Source organism: Chiroxiphia lanceolata, chromosome 1 (assembly GCF_009829145.1).
Source record: "Chiroxiphia lanceolata isolate bChiLan1 chromosome 1, bChiLan1.pri, whole genome shotgun sequence".
Lineage (NCBI taxonomy): Eukaryota > Metazoa > Chordata > Aves > Passeriformes > Pipridae > Chiroxiphia > Chiroxiphia lanceolata.
In genome coordinates, this window is record NC_045637.1 from 151,324,372 (window position 1) to 151,352,370 (window position 27,999).

Genomic DNA, 27,999 nt, shown 5'->3' on the forward strand with positions numbered 1-27,999 from the left:
CCCTGTTGGGGTTGACCAAGACACCCACACAGATCCAGCCTGGAGGTAGAGCAGCTCCCTGGGGAGGTAGGAGAGAAACGCTGCCCTCGGGATAAGCCCAGCTCAGCAACAACAAGCAGGGAGCACCAAAGGCAGGGATAATCCGGCAGACACTGATCTGGACAACACAAATTGGATCTGTTCAAGTCAATTAGGAAACTCAGGTGGAGGATGAAATCGTGTCCCTGTTCAGCTTGGGCTCTGCTTCATCAGGAGACAGGTCAGGCCAAACTTTGCTAAAAGCAGTCACACACGGCCAGGAGTTCAGGAGCCTTTCCCAGCCCTGGTCCTACCATCTCCCCTGGGTGTCTCTAGCTCTGTGCTAGACGCAGTCTGGGGCACAAAGCAGCCTCTTCCACTCTTCTCTGCTACGGGAGAACCCAGGAGGGTCAGTCAGGCACCAGTCATGGGTCTCATGGATCTGGAGAAGGAGAAGCCAGAGGACTGGCATCAGAGAACTTGAGCTGGGCATCACATTTACAGGAGATTGGAGCACACTGAGGCCCTGGACCAGGGGAAAGAGCAGGAAGCCACTGCTGGGGGCTTCCAACAAGAGGTGAGGAGGCAGTAATAGTTGATTGGAGCTGAGTGACATCTCTGGGCTGGGATCATCTCCTCAGGACCTGACCAGGGCACAAGTCCATGACACACCTGTCCCTGGCTTTTCGTAAAAGTCAGGAGGAATTAATCTGCTGCAATTTGAGAAGTTTTTGTGCACCAAAGTCAATGCACAGGAAGAGCAACGCTTCCAGGCACCTCAACCATCAAAACACCACTTAAAACAGCACAAAACAATCAGAAATAAAACAGTGCTACAAACCCGAGTGACCTGTTCCATTAAGTGAAATTTCAGGAGGTGCACACCATCATGGGGAATTCCATTTGAAAATTCATCATCTAGGAGGAGAGACCTGGAGAAGGTGATCAGGATGTAGTTAAGAAGAGCAGGGAAGCCCACAGGCATGGGCAGTATGAGCACTCAGAAAGGGAAACCTCCAAGGATGAAGGGAACTGGGGTGGACTTGATAACCACAGGAGGACTAAGGAGGCACTGAACTAAGGCAGCATGGAAAAGCTTTAGCAGTGTCCATAAGCGGATTCCCTACAGAGGCTGGAATGGGAGACATAAGTGAGATATAATTCTCTGGGGCTTTCTAAGTAGGGTTTGGCAAAATACTGGGAAGATTTTGGCTTAGGTGTAGAGGATGGGATTCCCTAACCCAGAGCATCCCAGACCATCCCATGTCTCAAACCTGCAAGTTACCCAAGGTAAGGTTTTCTGGATCTGTGGGTAAAGAGGAACACCTTAAAAGGAACAGAGCCAGAAAGTGACAAACTAAGCCCAAGAGCCTTAGAGAGTCAATGGAAGAGGAAGCTTAGGAAGTGCCACCAAGCAAAACCAACACTTCTTTTTTGTTTTTTCGTTTTGGTGGGGGTCTTTTCTTTGGTTTTAAGCAAGAACATGCTCGTTTTTAAGGAGACACAGAGGGGTGCATCCCAGCCAAAAGGCCTGGTTAACATGGCTGGAACTGGACCATCCCTATCACCTCCTAAAAGACACACACCTTGCCCTTGACAGTCCCTGACATTTTAGAGAAACTTCTCTGTTCCCACAGTCTGTTCTGTCTCTCCTAATGGAGACACTATGACCTTGCTCCAACAAAACCCACTAAGCTCTCGGTAAGTCAGGTCAACAAAACTTTTGGAATTTGAATGAACAGGGCACCTTGGAAACAGGTTTTATGTATTAGGAGATATATTAGGGAAAAATTTCCAAAAGGACCTCCTGTGAGAAATACTAGGGATTTTTTTTTACTTCTCAGGCAACATTTCCCTTCCTTCCTAAAAATTTGTGGACGGTGGACAAGAAACAATATTGAAGGAAAGCAAAGGAAAGTACCTCTGGATCACATCTGCCCCAGAGCCTCAAATTCAGACAGAACAATTATTGTGGAGGTGGTGAGGAGGGAATGCAGTTCATGCTCCAAATGCTTCTCAGGGTGTAAATCACCCCACTTTAACACCAGCCCGTGTAACCCTGAGGTGTTTGTGGACAGGGGAAGCTCATTCCCAGCTGGCACAAGGCATGCAGAGCTTGGAGCAAATCTCTCAGCTGCAGACAAGGCCTCAGGACAACATCTTAAGAGCCCTCCTGGCTCCACTTCTGCATGCAACTCCTGCAGAGCACAGAATCATCCAACAGAGTTGAAATGGACCGTAAAGATCATCCAGTTCCAACCCCTGCCATGGGCTGGGACACCTTCCTCTAGACCACATTACCCAGAGCCCCATCCAGCCTGGTCTTGATCTCCCTTTCCCCACCAAGTCTTCCTGGGGGTTGTCAAACCTCCCACCACCCCAAACAGAAATGCCCCAGGGGTTGCAGACACCACTTGGACAAACCCCTTCCCCAAGACACATCATCCAACCCAATGACACATAAACCACACACCAAACACCTGGCAATGGACAATTTGTTCTTTATTGATTAAAAATTAGAGACATGCAGTAAAATACAAAGTCCAAAAAAGGAAAAAAAGCCTGAATATTTTACATCTTTCATTATAATCTACAATACACCAAAGTTGTGAAGAGGATCCGTTTTCATTAACAGAGCATTGTCCTTAAAAGTAGGAACTAACTTAAAATTACCACCTGCTTCCAGGTTCAGATTTGCACAAAAACCAAATTCTTAATGACACTGGAAAACAATTATGAATAGCATTGGCACTTACTGGAACAACATCAGAAAAGACAGTTGTCTAGCACTGTAATAGCCCAAGTAAATACTTTGGATCCCTACCCAAAAGATCTGGAGATCTATAGAGCAAAAACCATCAGTTTCTTCCTTACTTATTTTCTCCATTAAAGAACTACGGAGCCTTGGGTTAGTGTGAGCTCAAGCTCTCTAAGTCCTGGCTTTGGGAAGATGGGGAATAACAATAAATAGATGCTGTATTGTTCCATTTGAGCAGTTTGAGTCCTACCTTCCTCAGCACCAGTACACAAATGAACAAGGAGGTCCCCATGGCATGCAGGCAGAGGGGAAAATAATACTGTACCACAACTACCTCGTCTCTGTATCCTAAAGGTTTCCAGTAAATCCATACTGAGCACAGGGTGACATGAAAATCACGGTGCCAGCCTGCTCTTCCCAAGCCAAGCAGCTCGTCGGGGGATGCTGTGGGGAGTGCTTTGTGTCAGACAACAGGGAATAGTGCCAGAGGTGCCCCATGCACTTGGCCAAATCCAGCCACCACCAACTCCCTGGTATTGGGCACTCGTCTCCTGGGCTCTTGAGAGCATCTGCTCAACACCCTGGGATGCTCTCGCTCCCAAATCCTCTTCCTCCCCTTCACACTCACCAGCCACGGGGCTGCAAAGAGCCCACGGGGACATACCCAATATCCACCCAAGGCTAAAAGCAACAAGGGTGGTACAAAAAGAACATGCACCATTTCCGGAAGCTTCCACAGCTGCTCATAGAGAACCAGATATAAATACAGATTGTTCATCTGAAGACTTGGAAATTAAAATAAGTCCTAATTGAACCTAGTCATTCTGCTCTGTTTCTGCATTGTTTGTGGCTGATGGAAACAAAACACATTTCCATCTGCGTGCTAAATTACAGACTTAACGATTTCTGTGTAGAAAACACTCCAGAGCCAAGAGCAGTTACAAAGGCCAACTGTGAAACAGTAGGAAAAGAAAAAAAAAAAAAAAGAGTCAACACCATTTATTATTCACATATTGCATTACAAGTGTCTCTTATCAAACTCAGAGCATAATTTATATTATTCATGTAGAAACTCAACTTCAACACCACATAGAAAGAAAAGCTAAATACGTGTGTGACGGGGTTTCAGTGACATCCTGATCAAACGTGGGGGCTCGGCCGGCGAGGAGGTGCCGGCCCAGGCCGTTAGTGCAGGAGGGACACAGCCCGGCGCCCGCTTGCCCAGTACAACCACTCTGCTGGCGATTCTTTATTGCTGTAAAACACGACAGGGATGGTTCCACGGGTACCAGTTTGCGAAGGACCGGGAAAACACGTCGGGAGGACTCTCTGCGCAGCCAGGCATGGCAGAACTGGGCTTGAGGAACAGTCTGAAGCGCGTGTTTCCCAAACACAGGGTGACACAGATCTCCTCTCCCTCTGACCATGGATATTGTGTTCATCATCTGAAAGACCAGTAGCAATGCCTCACTGGTCTGCTTCAAGAATAGACTACATCTAAGATGCAGAGGATGAAAGACGTTTTGAGGAAGGACTGCTTAACGTAAATTAAAAGGTTCAGCCCTCATGCCACGCCTGGCACTCATGTGGAGAGAACCAAAATGGTAAAAAAAAAATAAAATTAAGGCAGTTTACAAAGGGAAGCTGACTTCTAACACCTCAAAAGTCAAGGAACTTCTCAAAAGCACAAACACAAGGGAAGGCGGCTCTCCCTCCTGTGGGTTAAGACTCAGCTTGCTTTCTCAGGTGCAAGCATTCAAACCAGCAGTTTTAAAACACACAGCCAAAGAGAAGCAGATTTCTCAGCACTCCAGGTGACCCAAACAACATGTACATTGGTGTTTCAGATAGAAGGAGAAGCAGGTAAAGAACAAAAAAAAAAATCCGTTCAGTATTAAAACTTGTGCAAAAATAGCAAGTGAAAAAAAATGAAACCACATGTAAGCAAACATTTAGGCAAGATCATCAGAGCAGTGGAACCCCCTGCTTCGTACTCAGTAGTATTTTTCTTTAAAGTAAGGCAATAATAAAATGAACATGCAGGCAATGACGTGTTGGGTCTGCATGTTTGAGATGACAGATACAAAAACATGAGAGTTGTTTACAAAAGGTGTAAACGTCATCGGTAATTTCAGGAAGGTTTGTGATCCTATTAAGGAAAATGTTAAAGCTTCTAGGAAGGGGGCTGTAGTTCAATTCTTTGGCAGTAGTGGTTTTTTTTTTTTAGGCTAACAGAAGCATTACGAATATGCACATGTGGGTTCTCGGTTGGGAAACATCTCCTGGGACCATTGTTTAGCTGATGCTGAGCTGTGCAAATCCTATAAGTTTGCCATCATCTGGGATATCCGAGCCTTCGACACCAGATGCCTGAAACAAGGAACAGAGATCCAAATAGCAACACGCATGCTCTACCCTCCAGTGCAAACCACAGGAAGGTGTATCAGGGTGTGGGGAGGGAGGAGACAAGGGACAGCTTTGCACTGTATTCAGCAGCTCACACTGCCCGAAGTTAAAATTGAGTACTTTCATTTTCTTGCTTCTTTTTTTTTGAAGCTACAAAGGGCTGGGCCTGAAGTTTTGCCAATGTCTGCTCTGACTTGGGCTACCTGCAATAACTGAGGCAAAACAAGTGAAAACTCCTTACAGAAAGAGCAAAAGATAATGGCACTTAGTGCTTCACTCCCAGTAATCTGGTTACACCTTCTCTTTGCCACTGTAACTACCTCCGAATTTCATTTCCTCTCGAAGAGTCACCTGCAGTTCTCTCAGCTCTCCAAGCCTATCTGCTGTCAGTTTTGCCCCACAGTTCTTTGTTTTCCTTTTTTCTTCTTCATTCCCTCATTTCCTCCTCAGGAACAGTGTTATCTGGATCCTCCTTATTCTCCTCCTCCAAGAAAGGAGTCCATGCAATTCTTAGCCCTGAAATATTTCTGTAAGTGTATATTCCAAGTGCCCAAAACACCCCTTTGTAACATTTTGATACGTTTATTAGCCAGGATAAGGCAATGCTTGTATTAGCATATCATCTCATGCTTATTTAACCCAGGTGATGCTCAGAGGATACAAGCAGGGAGCCTGCACTCCCTACAGTCAGATAACCAGTAGGAAGCTTTGGGAAAGAAGGGAGGATTTAGAGTGCATACATCAGATGCCTGCAGTAGACATCTACATGTAATGCCTTCTCCTTGAAAGGGACAACTTGTTCAATTAGGGAACAGGAATAAATACCAGTTTGAAAGTGACGGATCTGTTTGCTTGGGGCTCTTCCACAATTTTCTGCAAATTAGCTGCAACTGAAATCACACACACACACACACATAAAGAGAACAGGCAAATATTAGGACAGGCTAGAGAAAAACATCTCAAACTCATCAGCCCTCTTTGTATTACTTAGCAAACTTTGAATTTTTACAATGATTAAACAATGTTTAGGTCTCAACTAGACTCTATCTCCTTAAATCTAAAGCTTTAAACTGAAAATGCTGTCATTGTTACTCTGCTACTTTTTCAGAGGTAGTTATTTTTCTCTGGATGTGGTGGGATTAGTAGTAATAAGCTGCCCAGCTGTACCTGGAAATCCAGTTAATTTTGCACTACCAGCCTTTCCAGATCCTGCTGCCTGTGCATAAGGAACAGTTTTGCTTGCTGTAGTTGAAATACCCAGGCAGTGCTGTTGTGTTTAAAAGCCTCAACTGCTGCACAGAAGGACAGGTTTGTTTAGCAAACTGTTGTCTGAGGTAATTGTTCACCCCCACATGACTTTTGCTGCTGCCCCAGAGCACGTGCACCTCGCAATTCCTTCCCCAGCCCTAATCAAAGCCCCAAAGCCTGGCTGATTCCAGTCCCAGACTTCTCTTGTGCAGGACAGGCTTGTGCAGCAATTTGGCAATGCATCTGTGTCAGATGATAATGATTTAGCTAATGCATCAATTAGACTTCATTCTGCATTACAAGGAACATTTGCTTCATAATGTTTCCAGTTAAATCATATTCTTGTGAACTGGGGGTTGCCTACACGTACTGGCACAGAACTGTCATCAGAATTGACAGCAGTTGTGTAGAGACACTGGAGTACAGAATTAAGACCACAGCAAACTCTCCTAGCACCCACTGATCAGGTAATTTTAAACATGCAAAAAATGACTGAAATGGTTAGAGTAGAAAAAATAATATGTAATTACCTATTACCAGATCTCTGCCATCAACAAGCCCTGCTGAAATGAGCTCCTGGGACACACCATCCGCAGTATCTGTTGGGGAGAAACCCAAGAGCCATCACCACAGAGGAGAGACTGTCCAGCTGATGGAGGCATCACACACAAACCTAAAGGAACTTGTACAAACCTGACAGCAAAAGGCTATACAGAAGACAGATAATAGGGTGCACACCAGGTGCAGTCAGAAAGCTCTGAGCTAAGCTGTGAATTCATTGGAATTCATCGAAGGGCTGCACTTTGGCCATATCCATGAACAGTTTTACAGGAAGGGTCTTCTCAACAGCAGAGCTCCAAGCTCAGCCACAAGGAGCCCTTTAGGAAGGCACCATGGACAGACACTCACACAGGGGTTCCATACACACAGCTGCACAACACCAAACACAAAACTTCCCCTTCACACACACTGCAATTTCCCACCAGCTCACCTCTCCCTGGGGTGAATTCAAATCGAATATCATTGAGCTCTTTTTTTGAATTCCTGTGGAAAGAAGAGAATTTTATATAGAGAGGCCATTTTATGATCAGTGCCCACAAGAAAGTGCTGTCATTGAATAATCAGCCTGTGAAATGAATTCTTTGCATCCTTCCCCCTCAAAGGCAGAAACTAATCACTTGGGTTTGCATATGGAAGCAGCACAGTCTGCCTCCAACCTGACAGAGCCTGATCAAGTCCAGGATAGATGAGTGCCACCTCTCAGGTATAAAGCCTTGTTGTTCCACTGTCTCAGCAACTCATATCCATCAGCAGATATATCCTTGGAGCACATGCTTCAGAGGAGGGAAGCACCCACTGTCTGCAGAGGCACACCCCCTGTGGAACTGACCGGGAGGTGATGCCCAGAGGCCCCAGGCCAATGCCCACCAACAGGGATGAGAGCCAGGTTCCTCTAATTAGAAATGTCAGTGTGTGAAATGAGTAGATTTTGAGAAAGATTTTGCCTATTTCTAGGGACATAGACCAGAATCCACTCCTTAAACTGGGTAAAAGTTGAACTGACTGAAATCTGAAGTTCTGCCCAATGATCCAGCACAAGGTCAAAACCCCTGGATCCCTGATCCCCCTAGGGAACTGTGATATATAAATAATTGTGATTCATGAAACAAATGCGTGATTACATCAAAATAAAACAAACAGATTGTAAAACTTAATTACACCCCCATAAAGAAATAAAACAGACCCTTACAAGGTCAAGAGGCCTAAAACCTCCTTATTATCCTAAGAATAAAATATAGTAGAACTTTAAATCTTTTAGGTGCCTGTTCGTCCAAGAATACGGGAATTATGACTGGTTGGAGCGATAAACATTTAGCTTTAGCTGTAAGAAACCCCATATATTAAATACTTAGCAAAAACCTGTAGAATGTATATGTATATAATATAATTAATATGCATGAAGTAGCTAAGATAAATACTAAATGTACCCTGTAGTAGGGGTGTGCAGATTTGGGAAACTGGTCCCACTTCTGTCACCCAGCTGGCTGCTTGCTTTTACCATATAATAAACTATTATTCGAAACTTATAGAAACTCGAGACTTTGTTTATCACAATTGGTGACTTTTCCGACGTGATGCTCTCCGAACCCTGCTGGGTTAATTAGTACTCGAAACAGGGGGACCCCCGCTGAATTCAGCGGCCTGTTTCGGGTCTAATTTTCCACAGGACTGGAGTAACATGTTATATGGTTATATGGTAAAAGCAAGGATTGCTCCCGGATTGCTGCAGCAAAAAGGGCCCATAATTCTTGCGCACGAAGACCCAGGGAAGAACAACGGACTGTGAGCATTCCCTGGTTGGGCGGGTAAGAGGTCGGAGTGAATGAGTGGATGAGATGCAGCTTTGCTGCGAAGCGATTGCGGCAGCCCTTCTAACTGTGTTTCTGTCTCTGTGAGAATGGAACAGCCAGTGACCGGGCAAAGTGAGAGAACTGGTGATTAGACCTCTGGGGTCGGTGGAAAAGTCTTAAGGAGAAACCTTTGTGTCAGTGGGGAGAGCTTAGAAGGGATCCCAGAGAGTCTGTGGAGAGATTCTAGAAGGGACCTCAGAAAACTATGGGGCAAGGATTCAGTAAGAAAGGTAGCCTCAAGGGAAAAGGGAGCAAGCAGGCATTGCCCAAGCAGGCATTGTTGAATATTACCCCTACCAGTCCTTTGGGGGTAACGATATCGAATTGGGAAGATATTGAGAATATTAGTAAGTTAACCAAAGAAAGGTCAATAGAAAAGAGATCAAAAGAAGCGAAATGGGAACTATTAGGTAGCCTACCTCTCCCCTATAACCCTTCTTATCGTTTACAAACTCCCTTGTTGTAATTCCCACAGTCCCAAGAAATACTCCTTCTCCCTCTCCACAACTCCCCTCGGCCGTAAACCTCACAGCCCTGTTAAATCAGGGATATGGAAGTCCCAAAAGAACTAAAGCCCAAAGAAAAAAACAGACAGCCCTAAGAAACGTCAGAGCCTTTTTAGTAGATCAGGAAAGCTCTGGTGAAGAAGATGAAAGTTTAAAAACAACGAAAGAAATAGGGAAACTGCTAGAAGACCTCTTGGGAGTAGCTGAACAATTAAACAAATTCTTAGGACTCGATTGGGAATGTAACTTGGCCCTGACTGAGTACTGTACTTCCCTGACCCAAAGAACCAAAAAGGCTGTTCCCCATGAGAAAAATGTCAAAAAGGCATTTAAAGATCAGCAAGAAAAAAATAAAACCCCTATTACCTGGTTAGAAAGACTAAAGAAAAATTTACAGCAATATTTAAGCATTAGTCCTGACCTGATACACCAGCTGGCCTAATATTGTTGAAAGTCCACTTTATAAATTATGCCTGGAGTGATATTAAAAGAGAACTAAAGAAATTAGATGGATGGGAGAAAGGGGAGCTCAAAGACTTACTGAGAGAAGCCCAAAAAGTATATATAAGCAGACCCCAACAAATTGTTTCAAGAGTCCAGGCAGTAAAATGTTTTTACTGTAAAAGAAAAGGTCATCTAAAAAGAAATTGTCTGAAAAGACAGAGAGACTTGAAACTATTTGAATAAAATAAATTAGATTAAAAGTGTCAAGAGCTCTGTTTTCCAAGACTAACACACTGTAACCAGCTCTTGACAAAACTGAATTGAAACCTCAAGGTGAAAAATATAAATTCATAGTAAAGACTGAATCTAATCGAAAAGATATAACCAAAGTTCCCCAAAATTATAAAGCCAGTAAAACTACAATCAAAGTGATTAGAACAAAGAAAAAATTCACAATACCTCTCAAAAAACAAGTTTAAATTTAGCAGTTTATTTCAAGTACTGGAGAGAACGACTAGACCTTCCCTTTTGCACTATCAGCCCACGCGAAACACGCCGGGATCAGCCCAGCAACCCAGTGCCCCAAACCCTGTGATAAACAGACAGATCTCTGTAGGGAGCGGGCTCACACTGCCAGTGCCCCCCACGCTCATCAACCCCAGACCCCTCCTCAGCCCGGCTGCCGGCGGCCTGCCCGTGCTGAGCCATCTACCTTGCCCTGGCACACGAGCTGGGGGCACCGTGTGCCATCGCAGAGTCGGTGTCCCCTCCCGACACACACCCCGGAGACAGCAGAGAACTGTCAGCTTCGGCTCTTGGCTGCTGCTTCTCTGTCTTTCCCAAGCAGGAGGAGGGGGGAAGGGGGGAAACTGAAGAGGTGTCCTGCAAGAGCAGGACGAGGGAGTCTATAACTTTAATTTTGGTGACTTGAGAAGAGGAAAGTTATTTCTGTAATATATTTTGTCCTTTAGAACAACAAACACCAGGTCCTAAAAGTATGTATATGTATGCAGTTGAATGTCTTCACCCATATTTGCAGTTAAATTTGGAGAAGGTTTTGAACAGTGATAAAGAGAAAGGAGGAGGAAGAGAGAAAGTGATTGATTTATTCTGTGTTGGAAGCCCTGCTGTAGTAGGTCTGTGGTTGTGTTTGTCAATGTAGTAGGAGACAGCGTGTGAGTTTTTTACTGTTAAAAATTTGATTTTAGAGGAGCTGGTATGTGTTTGCAAGTGATAAAATGGATTATTTTGCTTACCTGTGTCTCAAGTTTGGCACTTTTAGAGATCCTCACCCATTAAACAAACTAACACGAGAAAGGGGGGGCTATAGTGAAATAAGAAGGGGAACCACTGCTTTACTCTCAATTTGGGTTGGAAATTAACTATTTATAAAGAAGTTCATTCCAACAGACAGACCTGGTAACCAAGCAAAGACACCAAAACTCGGACTGGAGGTGGTATGGATGAAAAAGATTTTTGTGCGAAAATGAACAAATACCAATCTCCAAAAAGTGATGCATATACAAAATTAAAGTGCAATTTTTGAATAATACTGTCAGAACACTAGATAATACCATGACTATTATATTCGTCTTTTGTTGTCTTCTGATTTGTAAATATTCTGTCCTGGCAGTTTAACAACCTTTTATACTTCCTGATTACTACAGCTATCCTGGGGAAAGGGGGGCTAGACCGAATCCTAAGAGGCTGTGCTGAATCCTAAAAGGCTATAAATAGCCCCAAGATCCCCAACACAAAAAAGCTAAAGAACAAAAATCAGGAAGCATAATTCTAATCAATACTAGAGCTGTATTTTAAGTATTAATCAAACTTTAGTACCCACTGCTGTAAGTTTTGTATCGATAAGGGGAGCCATGGGTCAAACAGAAAAAGCTCATTTCTTGAAACCTTTAAAATACTAATTAGGAAAGCAATTTGAAATCCACAGATTCTTATACATGCCAAACTCACCAGTTTGTTTACTGGGAAGAGACTTACTAGAGCCACTGAGAGCTGAAATTAAATTTGAACAGAACAAAATAAAATTCAAAGTAAAAAGGAGCAATTGATTGAGATTTTAAATCTTGCCCTAATAGAGACTCAAAGTTCAAGCAGCATACATGAAGAAGTAACGGATCAAAGTATGAGCTTCGAAAACTCCAAGAAGAGCAAAAATAACAGTGTCAATTGAAGTAAAAGTTAAATTAGGGGCACAGCCAATAAAGATTAAACAATATCCCCTAATATAGAGAATCAGGAAAGGATTCGACACAATATAGAAAAGTTTATTAAACATGTGTTATTAAAAAAATATAAATAAAAATATAATACTTCCATCTTACCAGTAAAGGAACCTGATGGGAAGTATAAAATAGTGCAAGATCTTAGAGCAATAAATGAGATAGCTGGGGGCTTGCACCCCATAGTGGCAGATCCATGTACACTGCTGACTAAATTGACACCAGAGCTAAAATAGTTTGCTGTCCTAGATCTGGAGGATGCTTTCTTCTGCCTGCCCTGGAGCCCTGAAAGTTAATCACTGTTCGCTTTTAAATGAGAAAATCCTCGCACGAGAAAGAAAATCCAAAATAAATATGTATTGGGTGAACTGTTAACACGCTAAACTGTCTCAGCTTGGTTGAGTACTAAGAGCTGTGCAGCAGGTCTCCTACCTCGATTGCAAGGTCGCTGCAAGACAACGAACCCCCAAAACAGCAAAGAAAGCAGCTGTCTGCCGGACTCCCCGGCCACAGGAGAAGGAAGAGCTCCAAACATTGCTCGGAGGGACCGAATAATGTCGTTTGTAGATCTACAGCTATGGACTTCTGGTGGAGCCCCTGTGTGAACTCATAAAGGTGAGTCCAACATACTCACCTGAGGTAAAGAAACTGATAAAGCTTTTCATAAGCTAAAACAAAACTGATGAGGGCTCCAGCCCTGGATTTAAATCACTGGCTTTTACCTCAGCGCTTTCTGAAATACCAAGCCACACTGATTGGCCAAAATAATCAATCCAACTTTTTCTTCAAGAAGCCACCAAAAATACAGTTGCACATGACTGCTTAGAGACAATAAGAGCAACATATTCCAGCCGACCAGACTTGAAAGAAGAACCCCCTGAAAGATGCTAAAGACTTCTGCTCTAGAAGAGAAATTTCGTCTAGAAAAGAGGATGTAAAGCTAGATATGCAATAACCATGATAAATGAAGCAATAAAGGTAAGAGCCCTCCCTGTCAATACCTTAACTCGAAAAACAGATTATAACACTTCAGTTGCCAGAAAAGTTGCTATTATGCATTGAAAGGCTCACCAAAAAAGGGTTTTACTGGCCTTGAAAGAAGAAATGCCATGAATGATCGGAGGCAAAAAGGGCAGTAAAAGCAGAAGAAAGCAAAATCCAGTATTTGATCCCCAACGGTAAAATTCAAATTCAGTAGTCAAAGACAGAGCCTAGATACACTAAAGAAGACTGAAAGTTAATCCAGAATTTAAGAGGAAAAATAGAAGAAAAACAAATGGGCCAAGACACCACAGGGTAAGTTAGTAATACCCTCTTCTATTTTATGAACACTTATCATAACAGAACACAAGAAAACACATTAGGAGCAGCAGCTCTATACAAATATCTAGGCCAAAATATAGTAACACGAAATCTCTACACCATTGTGAGACAAGAGACGCATAGCAAAATTCAACTAAGACAAACAGAAAAAATAATTATCCAAGACAGAAATGGCAAATCGATTTTTAGAACTACCCTGAAAAAGGGGGGTATAGATATTTGCTTGTTCTCACTGACACGTTTTCAGGTTGACCTGAGGCGTATCCTTGTCAAACTAATCTAGCCAGAAACATGACAAAAGTAGTATTAAAAAATTATATTGTACATTTATAAAAACAACTTAAAAATGTTAAAGAGCTAATCCTCGAAACAAGCCTGTAATTGACCTCGAGAGGCCAATTCATAATGTTGTACCTAGAGATTATATATGTAAGATCTTTTACAGGTGAACCCCTGGAGCCAAAGTGAAAAATCTATATCAAGTGATGCTAATTACACGAACTGCAATCAAAATTAAAAAAGGTAACTTCCTTAAATACATTACACCAAAGTCAAGAAAACACCAAGATCTGCGTAGACAACATCGCCAACAGAAAATTTAAAATAAAATTAAGACATAAACCGAAGAATGGACACTTAAAGACATTTTTGAAACTTTTGACTCTATTACTGTATACAATAACTAAGACAAAATATACAAAGTTAATATTATAAAAATCAAAAAGTCACGAATCAGTAAGTTAATAATAAAAAAGGGGAGGGAATTGTGATATATAAATAATTGTGATTCATGAAACAAATGGGTGATTACATCAAAATAAAACAAATGGATTGTAAAACTTAATTACACCCCCATAAAGAAATAAAACAGACCCTTACAAGGTCAAGAGGCCTAAAACCTCCTTACTATCCTAAGAATAAAATGTAGTAGAACTTTAAATCTTTTAGGTGCCTGTTCGTCCAAGAATACGGGAATTATGACTGGTTGGAGCGATAACCATTTAGCTTTAGCTGTAAGAAAACCCATATATTAAATACTTAGCAAAAACCTGTAGAATGTATATGTATATGATATAATTAATATGCATGAAGTAGCTAAGATAAATACTAAATGTCCCCTGTAGTAGGGGTGTGCAGATTTGGGAAACTGATCCCATTTCTGTCACCCAGCTGGCTGCTTGCTTTTACCATATAATAAACTATTATTCAAAACTTACAGAAACTCGAGACTTTGTTTATCACAGGAACCCAGCTAATCCCTCCTTTCCACCCCATTAGAGTTTAGCAATGTTTATACAAATACCAAAACCTCTTCCACACTACAGGTTTTGCCAAACTGAAGTGGCTGTGATAAACTGCTTTTCTGGGTCCTGGTTTCAGAAGAGCGGTTGAAATCCAAGCTGAGACAACATATAACCACCACTCTATTAATTAAGAGGTACAAAAGTCTGCCAGTGTCCCTCTGCACACAGGTTTGCTTTGACAGAACAGGCCAGTTTTGTGTCCTTACCTTAACCTTAGTACAAGGCTGATGGGGACTTTTGTGTCTTCCTGTACCGGAGCTGCAGCAGCTGCAGGTGGGGCCTGCAATAGAATTACATCATTTTAAAGCAGATTAACAATTCCTGGCTCTGGTTTTAAAACCAGAGATAACCTTGATCAACTACAGATAAAAATAAAAGTTTAACTCGCTGTTGGAATCACTACAGTGAAAATAAAGACAGACTAATGAAACAAGAGAACTTCACACAAATAGTATCCAAGGAGGGTCTCTGCAGTAGTCCTGAAAAGAACAAAAGCTACACAACTTTGAGAAATGACAAAAGGGTAGGAGACTACAGAAGTGCTAATTGTAAAAAGATTGCTTTGCATTAAAACTTAAAGCTTTTGGTTATTCGAGACCTCCTGTGTTTTAAACCCTGCCCCAAACATCTGATTTAAAAACCTGACATAATTGTGAAGAGTACCTAGGAAATAATTTAATTGTCAGATTAGCATAACTCTCAGTTACTTTTTTTTTGTGAAATCAAAGCCTTTAAGAGCATCTAGCAGCAATTTTATAGCTGTCTATTCTCACTTCTAAATTACATCTGAATAATTACATTTGGAATGTGTAATCAAAGCATTTTATATTGGCCAGCAGCAGTAGGAAAGATCCAAGAGTTGCCCATCTTTACAGCACTTATGACAGTTCAAGTAAAGGACTAATTGTTAATCAACATCCACAAAAAAAGTGAAACAAAACAGAGAAGGGGTTGGTCACTCTCCCAACTGCACAAGTCACCTGCACACGCTGAGGCAGGGATTTTACAACTGCAGTAACAAGACAGACACAACACCAGGCTGATAATTTAAGCACAGAAGTCTTGACCAAGTTTTTTTCACCTAGATCACTTGCTTTTTCATGAGAGGAAGAAAAAATAACCCTTTGTTTAAGACAAGTATTTTACTCCATGGTGCTCTTGGGCCAGCAATGCAGCTCAGGGCTTCTGATCACAACCTGGTTTCTGTTGAAGCTTTATCAGGTCAATGAAAACAAACAAGGGTTCATGGAGAAGCCCAGAGCTCTGCAAAACAGTAACCAGCGAGTAACAAGAATCAAAGGAGCCATAAAGAATAACACACTGACATAAAGAGCTGTAAAGAACATACTGACAATAAAGAGGTATAAAAAAAGCATAGTGACACTAAGAGCTATAAAGAAGAACTCACTGACACAAGTTAATGAAGTTTATCTTAGGACAAGCTACCAACAAACAAGCTATTGGGCACCAGTGGCAGGGAGGAAGCCACACTGCTAGTGCAAACCAAACACTGTCACCGAGACCACCACTGCTGCTTCACTTTACTGAGAGTCCCAGCCTTCACTGCTGTTGGTGTTTCAACTGCTGCATAAAATTCAGGGATTAAACACTGGACTTTTTTCAACATATCTGAAGGGCTTTAATTTAAGTATTAAAGCTTGGCTACATTGAATAACACAGAATGTGTCAGACCACAACTCCACTGTTTTTGTGTAATGACTAATGGATTGTCTTTAATGGGTTTGTAATCAGGAACACAGAATCACAGAGTGGTTTGGGTTAAAAGGGACCTTGAATATCATTTAGTTCCAACCCCCTTGCCATGGGCAGGGACACCTTCCAACAGACCAGGCTGCTCCAAGCCCAAACCCCATCCAATCAGGTCTTGAACAATTCCAGGGATACGGAGTATACAACCCTTCTGGGCAACCTGTGTCAGTGGTGCCTCAACACCCTCACAGTAAAGAATTTCTTCCTAACAGATCTGACTGCAGTGATATATGACACTTTCTACATTCTTTAAAATAAAGTTAATGAGACAGAGGAAGAAGTAAATCTAAGATTTATTTCTCAGATCAGCACTGTTAAGTCTCTTCTCTTTGGGTCTGCCAAAGGCTGATGGTCCCCCCCCAAAAGTGACAGGCTCTCCCCACAAGAAATGAACAAACAACTCCAACAAATATAAACATCAGTGTCTTTTATAAAACATGTGCCATCACTCAGGAGCCAAGCAAGTTCTGCAGTGCTTTACTCCAGCAAACCACAAGACATGTTCTAAGTGTCTCAGAAATTATTTGGGCTGGCCATTTTTCTCTGATCAATTTGGAGAACTGAGGTCCTAGTTTCTCCCTCACTTTTCTCTCCACTTTTACCCACAGGTGCCAGTAGTGTTGAGACACAGAGTCTGTTTGTGCTTCCCCTTAAATACCAGGAACAAGTAGCTTCCACTTAAATGAGACTATCTTTTTTTCTTACCTTCGACCTTGCCTCAAGCCAGAGTCTACTCCCTGAACAGCATAAAAAGTCACTGCTCACCCACAGAAGAATAATGAAAAACTGCCACACCTACACTGACCATCTTCCTTTTGCAAGCACCAGCTGTCCTTGTGCAGAAACTGCAGCACTAAATCAACTTCAGACAAGAAACTTCCATGGCTTCAGATCATTCTAGCATGTCTGGAACAGAACAGCTAAGTGCACCTAAAGCTGGTAGGAAGGGCTTCTGCTCTTACCTGGGCTGCTGCTGGGGCTGCTGCTGGAGCTGCTGCTGGAGCTGCTGCTGGGGCTGCTGCTGGGGCTGCTGCTGGGGCTGCTGCTGGGGCTGCTGCTGGGGCTGCTGGAGGAGCCTGACTAGGTGGAGGTACAGCAGTTTGAGGTTGTGCAGGTGCTTGTCCTGCAGCCTGAGGTAGTTGAGTAGGTGCCTGTGCTGGAGCATTGAGTGAAGGACCTGGAGGCTCAGCTGACGGAAAGAGCTGCAAGTAAAAAGGAGTTTTAATGAGAAAAGGAACTCAAGAGTTCTGACTCAAGCACCAGCTTCCCCAGAAATGCTTGTTTGCCACATAAATCACTTAGAGAAGTTCAATGCCAGGGGCATTCCCAGGCCTCCAGGATGCTAACGCTGATCCCAAGCTGGCGTTCAAGGGGTTTAATGTGTCCTGACATTTGCAAGTTTTACCCATCTGTAAAGAAGGATAAGAAACCAAGATACCAGCATGAGTGTGGATCTTGGACAAAAACTACACTCTGTGGCAAGGCTGGATGCACACAGATCATATCCCAGGTTGGATGAGAGCACCCTATCCTCCAGTTTCCCTCTTTCTCGGAATCCGAGTCCTACTTACAGTTCCAAGCAGCCATCCTGTCACAGCAGAAAAACCCTGCTTTGACTTGTCTTTCCCTTCAGAGAACAAAACCTAGCAAAGCAGTAAGATAACTATCGACAACTGATCCATTCAGAAAAGTCAGAGTCAGAGCAATCTGGATATTCAGTGAAAAGTGAATTCAGCGTTCCTCAAAACACACCAGACAAGGTTTAGGATTGGACTTTATTAAAGTCAACCTCTTGGGGGGAAAAAAATAAATTAAAAAAAATTAATTTGAGAGTGGGGAAAAGAGGTAAATGAAAGTTCAATCTTTTTTACCTCTGGTTATTCAGAACAGAGAAAAGGATTTTGGCACTGGAGCCAAGGAACTGTCAGCTTGCTGGCACTTCAGTGTGCCCTTCAGCTTACTCTGATGGGTTGTAGGAAATATAAATCACCTTGACTGTTGAAAACTTTGGCAGGAGACCTCCAAATCACAATATATATTAAAGGATGCAATACAATGGGAAAATTCATCCCAAAGGGATTCTGGTTTTCAGCTTTTTCTTTGAATTTAGAATTTATGTCAAATTACAGTGCCAGAACTATAGTGTTTCTTAAGATCTTCCTCTATAAACATTTCTGGGAAACGAAGGAAGAACAGGAGAGCCCAACCCAAGATGAATTTCTAGGAGACAGCTCTGTTTATCTTTCCACACAGGTAGGGAAAAGACAGACATAGCACAGTCTCTGGAAGATAAGCAGTCCCTATCACTGAGAGATAAGATATACCAACATTCCTAATGCAAGAAACAGTTCAGAACTGAAGGAAGACTACAAATTGCAACTGAAGCCTTGTTTGCTATCAAATATCACTACAGATTCCTTTCACAGTTCTGAGCAGATTCTGAGTTCTCTGGTTCCAAACTAGAGAATTTGACCATGCAAACCAGAAATCTCAAAGTTGTGTTCTGTTGAGTTTGTGTTGGTTTTTTTTAAAAGAGGAAATGGAAACATAGCTGTTTTGCTTTAATTATTCTTGTGACCAATTCATTACCTTAAAATATACAGACTTTTGCCATAGCAAATAAAATAGACAAGACGTACACCAAACTCCAGGAAGAGCTCTTGGCATTACACAGCCAAGAATTCCTTCTATGGGGAGCTCTTCAAACAGAGCTCAGCTAGATACACTAGCTTCTACTTCACACAATATTGCTTTCAAAGGCTAATAAAGCATGTTCCTTGAAACAACAGCAAATAACTAGGAGTCATCGTTTCAGGAAGCCACTGTCTATTCAACTTACCTCGGAATTCTGTACAGGTTCTTTCACTCTGGGAGACTGAAAAACAGAGAAAAAGCTGTCAGTGCTTCAATGAAAGTGAAACCTATTGACTAGGACTTGTGAGAACCATACTGACTGTGAGAAACCTACATAACTGTTTGGGATTAAATATGTGTATTAGGAAGCACAATAAAACGAATATCACACAATTTGTTGTGATGTTGTTCCACCCAGAAACACAATCAGTGTTTCAGAATTTGCAGTTGATACTTCCACATTGGCACACGACACCCTAAGCTGCTATCATTGTTACCCATTAGCAAAATCCAGGACTCTGGAAGATCACTCAGATTGGATCAAATTACTTATGCACCAAGATGGTAAAATCCATTTTAAGCTACCCAAGCCTGGCAGAAAACGATAAGCCACACAAATCTGCCTGGTAGAATTCTGCTGGAAAACAAATCCTTTTTGTATACTTAGAGAAGTAGTTTGCAAACCAACTTGCTTAAAACATATAAAACCTTTGTGGGGTGGGAGGGGGGAATCAGCCTTGGTTATGCTGCTTTATAGAAGGAAATCCCTGGCCTGCTCTCCCTGCCCTTGGACTCTACATTATGCTGTAGCTCTTTGTGAGAGAAAGTAGAGAACTGACAGGTGTACAGAGTTCAGCAGTGAAACAAAGAGATCAGTGGAACAAAGGAGAAAGTGCAGTCAGAGTAATGTGACCAACCTTTGCTTATCAGTAAAACAAAGATAACAGCATTAGGTGTTTCACAGCAGCAAGGAATTGCCAAGCAGGGAAGCTCTGCAATTAAGAGAAGTTTAGGCTTCCAACAGGTCCAGTTATTATATGGAGATACGCAGGATGGTTTGGTCCATGTTGGGATTAATAAAATAGGTGTTCCTTTTTCCACACAATGGTCTAACAGATAGGTTGCTATTTGGACAGTAGAAGCTCAGCAGCAGAACATTAAGCCTCATCATGCCACTATCCTGAGCCAGTCTATGCAGTAATCAAAGCCACTACCTCACCAAGCGCAGATCAGAGCAATCTGTGACATATTACTCAGAAGCTTCTCATGAGAAAAGGTTAAAAAGTCTTATTCTCAGAACAGCAAATTGCCAAAAACCCTCTGGACAGGAGGAGAAGGAACATTTCCCTCACGATGACTGTGTGCAGGCAGTGTCAGGAAAAAAGTCATGCAGCTGGAAAGGTAAAGCCTGAAATCCATCTCAATGTGCTCAGCCTTCGCTTGACAGTTACTAGGCAAGATGAAAAACGTGGCATTGCTCCCAGAGAAACAGCCATGCTCCACATCTGCAGGCCACAGCTGCTGTGCTTTTCTTTCAGGCACAAAGCTCATATGCAAGAGTACCTGGATGCCTCAAGGAATTACGTAAAAGGAACTTGTCTGAGAGATCACAGTGTGCTAAACACTGTACAGACAAGTAAGGAAACACAGGCCCTGTCCCTCAGCTAACAGTTAACCCAGATAAATGACAACCAGAAGTGTTGAGAGCTGGTTGAACATGAGCCAGCGTGTGCCCAGGTGGCCAAGAAAGCCAATGGCACATGGCCTGTGTCACCAACAGTGTCTCCAGCAGGTTCAGGGCAGTGGTTGTCCCCCTGTGCTGGGCACTGATGAGTGTGCACCTTGACTCCTGTGTTTAGTTTTGGGCCCCTCACTAGAAGAAGGACAGTGAGGTGCTGGAGCAGGTCCAAAGAAGGGCAACAGAGCTAGGGAAGGGTCTGGAGCACATGTCCTATGAGAAGCAGCTGAGGGAGTTGGGGGTGTTTAGCCTGGAGAAAAGGAGGGTCAGAAGAGACTTTATTGTTCTCTACAACTGCCTGAAAGGAGGTTGTAGCCAGGTGGGGGTCAGTCTCTTCTCCCAGGTAACAAGAGATAACACAAAGGAAATGGCCTCAAATTACACCAAGGAATGTTTAAATTGGCTGTTAGGAAACATTTTTTCACCGATAAGGTGGCCAGACATTGGGACAGGCTGCCAAGGGAAGTGGTAGAGTCACCATCCCTGGAAGCGTTCAGAAAACATGTAGATGTGGCACTTGGGGACAGAGTTTAGAGGTGACCATGGTGGTTCTGCGTGAACAGTTGGACTTGACAACCCTGGAGGTCTTTTTCAACCTTAACAACTCTACGATTTTATGAAAAACATGGACAGAAAGAAAACAGGACAAACATTAAAAGGCACGAATAGGATGACTTGGGGGGTTAGTTCTAACTAATTTTTGCCTGTGTAATCAATGATGTGAGTAAGCAGTGAAATGTGACCACACAACTCACCAGTGCACAGATTTATTGGGCAAAAGAATGTGAACGATTTAAGAGCCTGGAGAGCACAACTGCTTTAATTTGCTTTAATTTGAATTCAAGGTTTTAAATGCAGAGAGGAACTTCAGTAAGTCTTTATATCCAAAAGGTAATGCTGAGCCAACGAGTCACCATATTTAATGAATTGAATAGATACTTCTGGGTCTGAGTATAATAAATATTTGTCTGCTTTCAGGTGCAGACCTAGCAAGAGACTTGTAAAATCCATGTTTGTACACATTAAATTCACCCTCTGTTTTCTGTAAAGTGGAAACAAGTAAAAAATACAAACACTTTTCATTTATGTAGATGCTTTTATGAACGTTAGTACTTCAGTATTTTGGCAAGCTAAGTCAGTCTGCAAAGCCTCACTTTAAGGCTGACAGCAATAAAATAGAGGTACAGATGGAATCACAGAATCACAAAATCGTTTGAGTTGGAAAAGACCTTTAAAGAGCATCTACTCCACCCCCATTGCAATGGGCAGGAATAAAAGGTGACACCTAGTTAACACAAGTTATTCTATCCAACAACTTAGAACTGCAGAGGGTTTTACAGACAGGAGGAATTTACACCCTGTGTTTGAAATATGGCCAAAACCACAAGATAAACACTAGTCCTCAATAGCACCACCATATTCATGGCAAAAATCGGAAGTTTGTATACAAGTCTTAGAACTGCTTGAAAAGGGATCAATTCAAGTACCCAGGCAGACATGCAGTGAGGTTTAAGATGCCAAGGTGCCCTTCCTGATATCCTTGAAATTATGGGTTTCCCAAAGTTCTGTAGTATACATACATGGGGTGCCTTCAGAATGGTAATATATATCTACAGTCAGGTAACTCATGACCTCCTGCACCAACACCCCCCTAAAGGATTGCTGAACAGGAGACTACAAGTAAAAAGGCCAAGCACAGCCCAAATTAGAGCAACCAGAACAGACAGCAGCACAAGGAAATATGCCAAAGCATCAAGAAAAAACTGGCTTGTAAAGGAGCTTGTAAACATGTGTGTCAATCTGCTTCTTTATGCCTAAGAAGAATGAAACAAGTAAGTACTGTTCAAAACACAGTAAACAGGCTTAAGTCATAGTACCCTGAGCTTAGAGACAAGATACAACAAGTTCTAAGTAATCTCTGAAAGAGAATTAGGGTCTCTTACAATATTGCTTCCTAATATTTGATCATATTTAAACCTACAAAAGGAATTTAGAAGAATTCAGCTTATAAAGCACCAAAGCAGTAGCCACTTGGTACCAAGATCTTCCTTGACTGTGTAATACGAAGCTGGACACAGTAAGCTCTTTAAAAAGTCACGATAATTGTTGTCACAAAGAATGGAATTACTATATTAGTAGTGGTTTTAAAAAACCAAGCATTTCAAAAGATGGTAAAAAGATGCAAAATCCTGCATTTAATATTTAAGTGCCTATTCAAAACACTAGCAGAAGGAAGACTAATGAAAGAGAAATTAAAAAATTTGTAAAGGAATAAATGCTTCAAACCAATACTGGGGGCTTTTTTCCCTTTCACACTGAAAAGCTTCCTCTAAAAATCCTTCACTGTCTCACTAATTCAATTACAGGATGATTAAAACACAGGGTTTACTTCACGCCACCTGCTGTAGTGAAAAGGGACCAGGCAAACCATTACAGTCAAAACCCACACTGCTGACTGCTGGGGGAAGACAGCCTGAAAATTCATTGCAATCTTTTAGCTGATCATTATGCATTACTCCTCTGTGCTCCTGGGGATTAGTCTGGGTTTGAGGGGCTTTGTGCATGTGCTGGGAGAGGGGAAAGTGGTGATTTTTTGAGTATTTTCAAGTGCTGGACCAATCACTCCTGTGACTTCAGGGATGCTGTAAGGTTTTCTACCAGGACTAATCGATCTCGGTGTAACTGAGGGGATGTAACCTTGTGTGCCATAAGCACAGGCCCTATTGATTTTAGCTCCATCCTGGAGAGGGCAGCAGGACAAAACCTCTCCTGACATCTCCAGAAGAAAGCATCTCAAATAGTCAGCACACTTAAAGGGAATATCCTAGCTCCAGTGAATTAGTATGCTGAGCTGGGAGCAGAGCAATGTGAGAATGCACATTTCCAATTACACTAAACATCCCTGGATGAGACCAGCTGTGCCCCACAACGATGACAGAAAAGATCAATATAATTTCTTCAACCTTCAGTCTGCTTTCTCTGCTTCAGCTCCAAACTCCACGGCAGGGATTATAATTTGCTGTGTATCACACTTCAGACCACGTGCTTCCCAAATATATTTAGACGTACTACGAGTGGAAAACAAAACAGAGACAGTGAAGCTTGAGGACTCACCCTGAGCTGTGAAATTGCTGCTCTGCCTTCCTCACTTTCTTCATCTAGTTCATCATCACTCCATTCCCAGCCACCATCTTCAGTCTTATGAAGACGCCCACTGGAGCCTGGGACCCTCCGGACCTGCTCAGAACAAAGAGCTTGTATCAAGCAAACAGTTTCTACAGTTGGTCTTTTTTTAGGAGGCACAGCACCAGAGCATCTTCAGGTTGCATCACCTGCCAGGGTACCTGAGTATTTTATTGAAATGTCTAGTTTTGTATCTAGAAAATGCTGTACTACACTAATTATCATTAAAAATGTGAACGCAAACCTAAATTACTAGTACAACAGTAACAGCAAGAGCCCGGGAGGTTTTCAGTACCTTTTTGGATCTTTCAGTGATTGTTGGTGCTCTCTGCAACATCTTCTCTTGCAAAAATTCTTTATTCTGTAGAAGAAAAAAATACCAAACATTCGCTTTGCTGAAAATGCCCTTTGATTCCTTCAGTGTCTCTGATAAAGTAACTGTTAAGCTATTTCTAGCAGAAAGTGCTTCACGTGTTTCACCCCCATACTAACCACTTCCTTACTCTCAACTACAGTACATGAAATTTTATCCTAAATACCTTTTCAGGTAGCAGCGACACTTTCCCTTTGCAAAATGATATGGAATTAACAACTGAGGAGTTGGATATTATTATGATTTACTGAGAAATACACTTATTATACTGCAGCATCTGACACCCTGCTGAGGCATTTGGCATTCTTCCACCAGCAGATACTACACCACCTGGATCCAACCCCTTTACTTTATCTTACTCCTAAATTTATGCCTGTCCAACTGTCAAAGGGAAACCTCAGATGTCAGGCAGGCTGGGATGCAGGAATCCCTTTATGCTGGAGTAATAAGATCGAGGAATTAGGACAGCAACATTGAAAGTGGATGAAAAAATGTACAGTATTTATGTTTAGAGAGGAAGTCAATGCAGCGATCATGACAGATTAAATATTGGGAAACTGCTGTGATGCTTTATTGTATTAAATTTCCTCTTCAGCAAGATGCTCCAGACTGGAATGTGGGCTCCTGGTAGTATAATTTTCTGACTGCTGGACTGCAGGGACAAACTTCAGGATGGAGAGGAGTAGGAGAAGCCAGGTAGACACCGTGGCATTGGCACTGGGATTTAGCTGGGTATTCCACAGCACACGAGTGAGGCTGGAAAGCCCTGTTATCTCTGGCCATGCAGTGCTCCCAGAACTCCCCTGCAATGGTTACTTGCAGGCAGGATGGGGAGTCTCAAGACACATGCTGTCATTCCTGATAAGTGGCTCTCAGCATTATCAAACCATACTTTCACATAACACAAACTGCATTTAAATATATGACTCAATATAGATGTGTAGAAGTTGGATTCTTCAGCCCAGCTGTCAGCTTGGCAGTGGCTGATGTATGACAGTAATTGAACCCTAAGTGTGAACTGGAACACGTTTTCACTTCAGATGCCAGGTTAAGTACTGCCTCATTTACAATAATGTTAATTTTCTATCACCACACATGCTAATATGTTACTCTACAGCAGCTTAATGAAAGCACAAAGGAGATTTAACACACAATGAAGTGTAATGTGATCCAGAACTCACATAACAAAACAGAGAAAGGTCAGCAATGTGTAAGCCATCTTGTCACTTTGGACACCAATTGTGCATCCAGCATACAGATGCCTAAAATCCCACCACAGACAGTGGTCAAGAGCCCAGACATCAATTAAACATGCCCTAAAGCAAACTGCTACATTTCATAAACTGGATCAATCTCTAGACTTCCTTAGTTCACAGAATTATCAAATCACAGAATACCCTGAGATTGAAGGGACAGGCAGGGATCCTCAACTCCTGGCCCTGCATAGGACAGCCCCAAGAATCCCTCCACACACCTGAGAGTGTTGTCCAAACACTTCCTGCCCTCTGTCAGGCTTGGTGCCATGACCACTGGCATGGGGAGCCTGTTCCAATGTCCAGCCACCGTCTGGGTGAAGAACCTTTTTCCTAATATCCAACCTAAACCTCCCCTGATGCACCTCCGTGCTTTTCCCTCGGGTCCTGCCACTGGTCACTAAAGAGATCGGTGCCCACCTCTCCACTTCCTCTCATGAGGAGGAAGTGCAACCTTCCCTTGGTTGCACCTGTTGGATTTCTGTCAGCTTTAATAGAACATCCAGCTCCTGAACAGATATCTGGATTGGCCACTTCCATTTACGCATCTTAATCTGGGAGTTGAAAACTACTTTGATTAATTGGTGATGCAGCCGTGCTATCCCAAGCATCGAATCTCTTTTTGACAGTTTAATCTGTATTCTGCTACAAACCCTGTACATTTTGATCACAAACATGCCACAGAAAAAATAAGGAAACAGAAAATATTTCCTCAGGCCCATGAAAATACAAATTCTCCCTTGTATTATTCCTGTCTCCCTCAATAAGACCCTGCACATTGCATATGCAGTAATCTCCAGGCAGTAATTACATAATGCTTGCTGGCAGTTCACTTCAGGGCTAGAAATGGGAGTTTCCTACTGTTTTGTATCACAGGATCCTCGCTTTCCATATGGCAACACAGGGTGAAATAGATTTAGGTAGTCCTGGCACAGTGGGCCTCATTCACCCCTTTGCATACAGACTAATTATAGAGTTTATTAAAATATAAGTTACACTCGCTGCCACAGAGACCTTTATGGTTGGACAGGCAGCCAGAATGGAATCATTACAAGAGAAGAACAAACCCAAAAGGCACACTGAAAGACATTTAAATGCTGAAGAATTTCTAGATAATTTCTCTTAATGACAGCACACACAGGAGGTACAGAAGGGGGGTTTCATTCTGTTCCTTCACAATGACCCATTCAACTCACTCAGCTATGCTGGCCCCGAGTGAAACAGCCCACACTCTTGCCAATAAAGCTGTCACCACACCTATCATGCTTCTGAAAAGTCCTCTCCACAGATCAGTTTAGGAAGTGTGTCCTTACCTTTGCTTTCGTGAAAAATTTGTGTCTTAAGAGTTCTGCTGCTGTGGGTCTGTCAATAAAAACAGATGCAGAAAAGACAATTATAAGTGCTCCCTTTCAACACAACGGTCTTCCAGGTTGCTGCAGCTTCTTGTAACATGGCATCTCTTAAGGGCATCAGCTTCTCCTGCACAATTCCCTAAAAATTAGTCAATGCATTCCAAGTGAATTTTATAACACCAGCAGTCTTTTAAACACTCAGTGTATTCTGACCAAAGCCTATTCTGTTCCAAAGTAATTAGTTACTTGGGACTGGGGGGGAGAAATTGCCCCCTTTTTGATGCTGAGCTTGAGACTCTTAGTTAAGAACAGGATCACAGAAACAATCTGCTCAAAATTGAATCACAGAATCATCACCTACTACAGGAGTGCAGCACTCACTGTGTGTGAGTAACAGCTATTTCAGAGATACTTGATTAAATGTGTGTAATTAGTTCTATTAAACACAGGCGGGATGATCAATCTTTGTCTATTGGAATACACAAATTACAAATATTGGACTAGACAAACAATTACAAACTGTTTTCTCCTTTAAGTCAAACTTTGGAATAAGTACTGGAAAGTAAGAGACACCCCTTGGTCAGTTTAGGAGGAGTTTTCTAAAGACTCAAGCCCAAATGAGAAAGTAGCAGCTTAGAGCATTTCCCACACTGCAAACGGTGCTTAAACAGTAACAGAGTTTAATGAGTAACTTGCTAAGGCCATTCATCTCAGGGTTTATTTCATCTCAGACTACTCTAACAAAAAACAGTCATTTTATAGCAAGGGAGTCCCTAAAATTATTAAAAAGCAACTGCACTAAATTCTCCTCTTTGAGAACCCACGGAATATGCCTCCTGCTCCCAGAGTCAGGATGATGCCAGTGGCTGTTAGTGGTGCTTGGGGAGAGAGAAGGGGTGTGCCACGATCCAGAGTGATTATGTATAATCTGATCAGCACACATCCTAACCTGCAGGGATAGGATACGCTTTAGAAAGGTGAAAAAATATCATGCTGTGAAAAAGCCTCAGCTATCAGCATTTATCAAGCACTCTACTG

At 42.3% G+C, this 27,999-nt stretch overlaps 1 protein-coding gene across 2 annotated transcripts in view; it reads right to left on the bottom strand.

Annotated features, from left to right (window-relative positions):
• Positions 1–2,502: 2,502 nt before the first annotated feature.
• The window catches only part of OXSR1 (oxidative stress responsive kinase 1), a 97,483-nt gene continuing 71,986 nt past the window's right edge, over positions 2,503–27,999 (bottom strand). The window contains exons 9-19 of one of the 2 annotated variants that reach the window (XM_032695647.1): positions 26,923–26,971; positions 24,279–24,344; positions 23,915–24,037; positions 19,268–19,303; positions 18,000–18,071; positions 17,391–17,630; positions 14,865–14,938; positions 7,422–7,474; positions 6,961–7,029; positions 6,008–6,072; positions 2,503–5,146 (exon numbers count right to left, since the gene is read on the bottom strand). In XM_032695647.1, coding sequence (XP_032551538.1) covers positions 5,072–5,146; positions 6,008–6,072; positions 6,961–7,029; positions 7,422–7,474; positions 14,865–14,938; positions 17,391–17,630; positions 18,000–18,071; positions 19,268–19,303; positions 23,915–24,037; positions 24,279–24,344; positions 26,923–26,971 — 922 coding nt within the window. In that variant the 3' untranslated portion in view covers positions 2,503–5,071. The remainder of the gene's footprint in view (positions 5,147–6,007; positions 6,073–6,960; positions 7,030–7,421; positions 7,475–14,864; positions 14,939–17,390; positions 17,631–17,999; positions 18,072–19,267; positions 19,304–23,914; positions 24,038–24,278; positions 24,345–26,922; positions 26,972–27,999) is intronic. The other variant, XM_032695652.1, reaches the window with a different exon arrangement.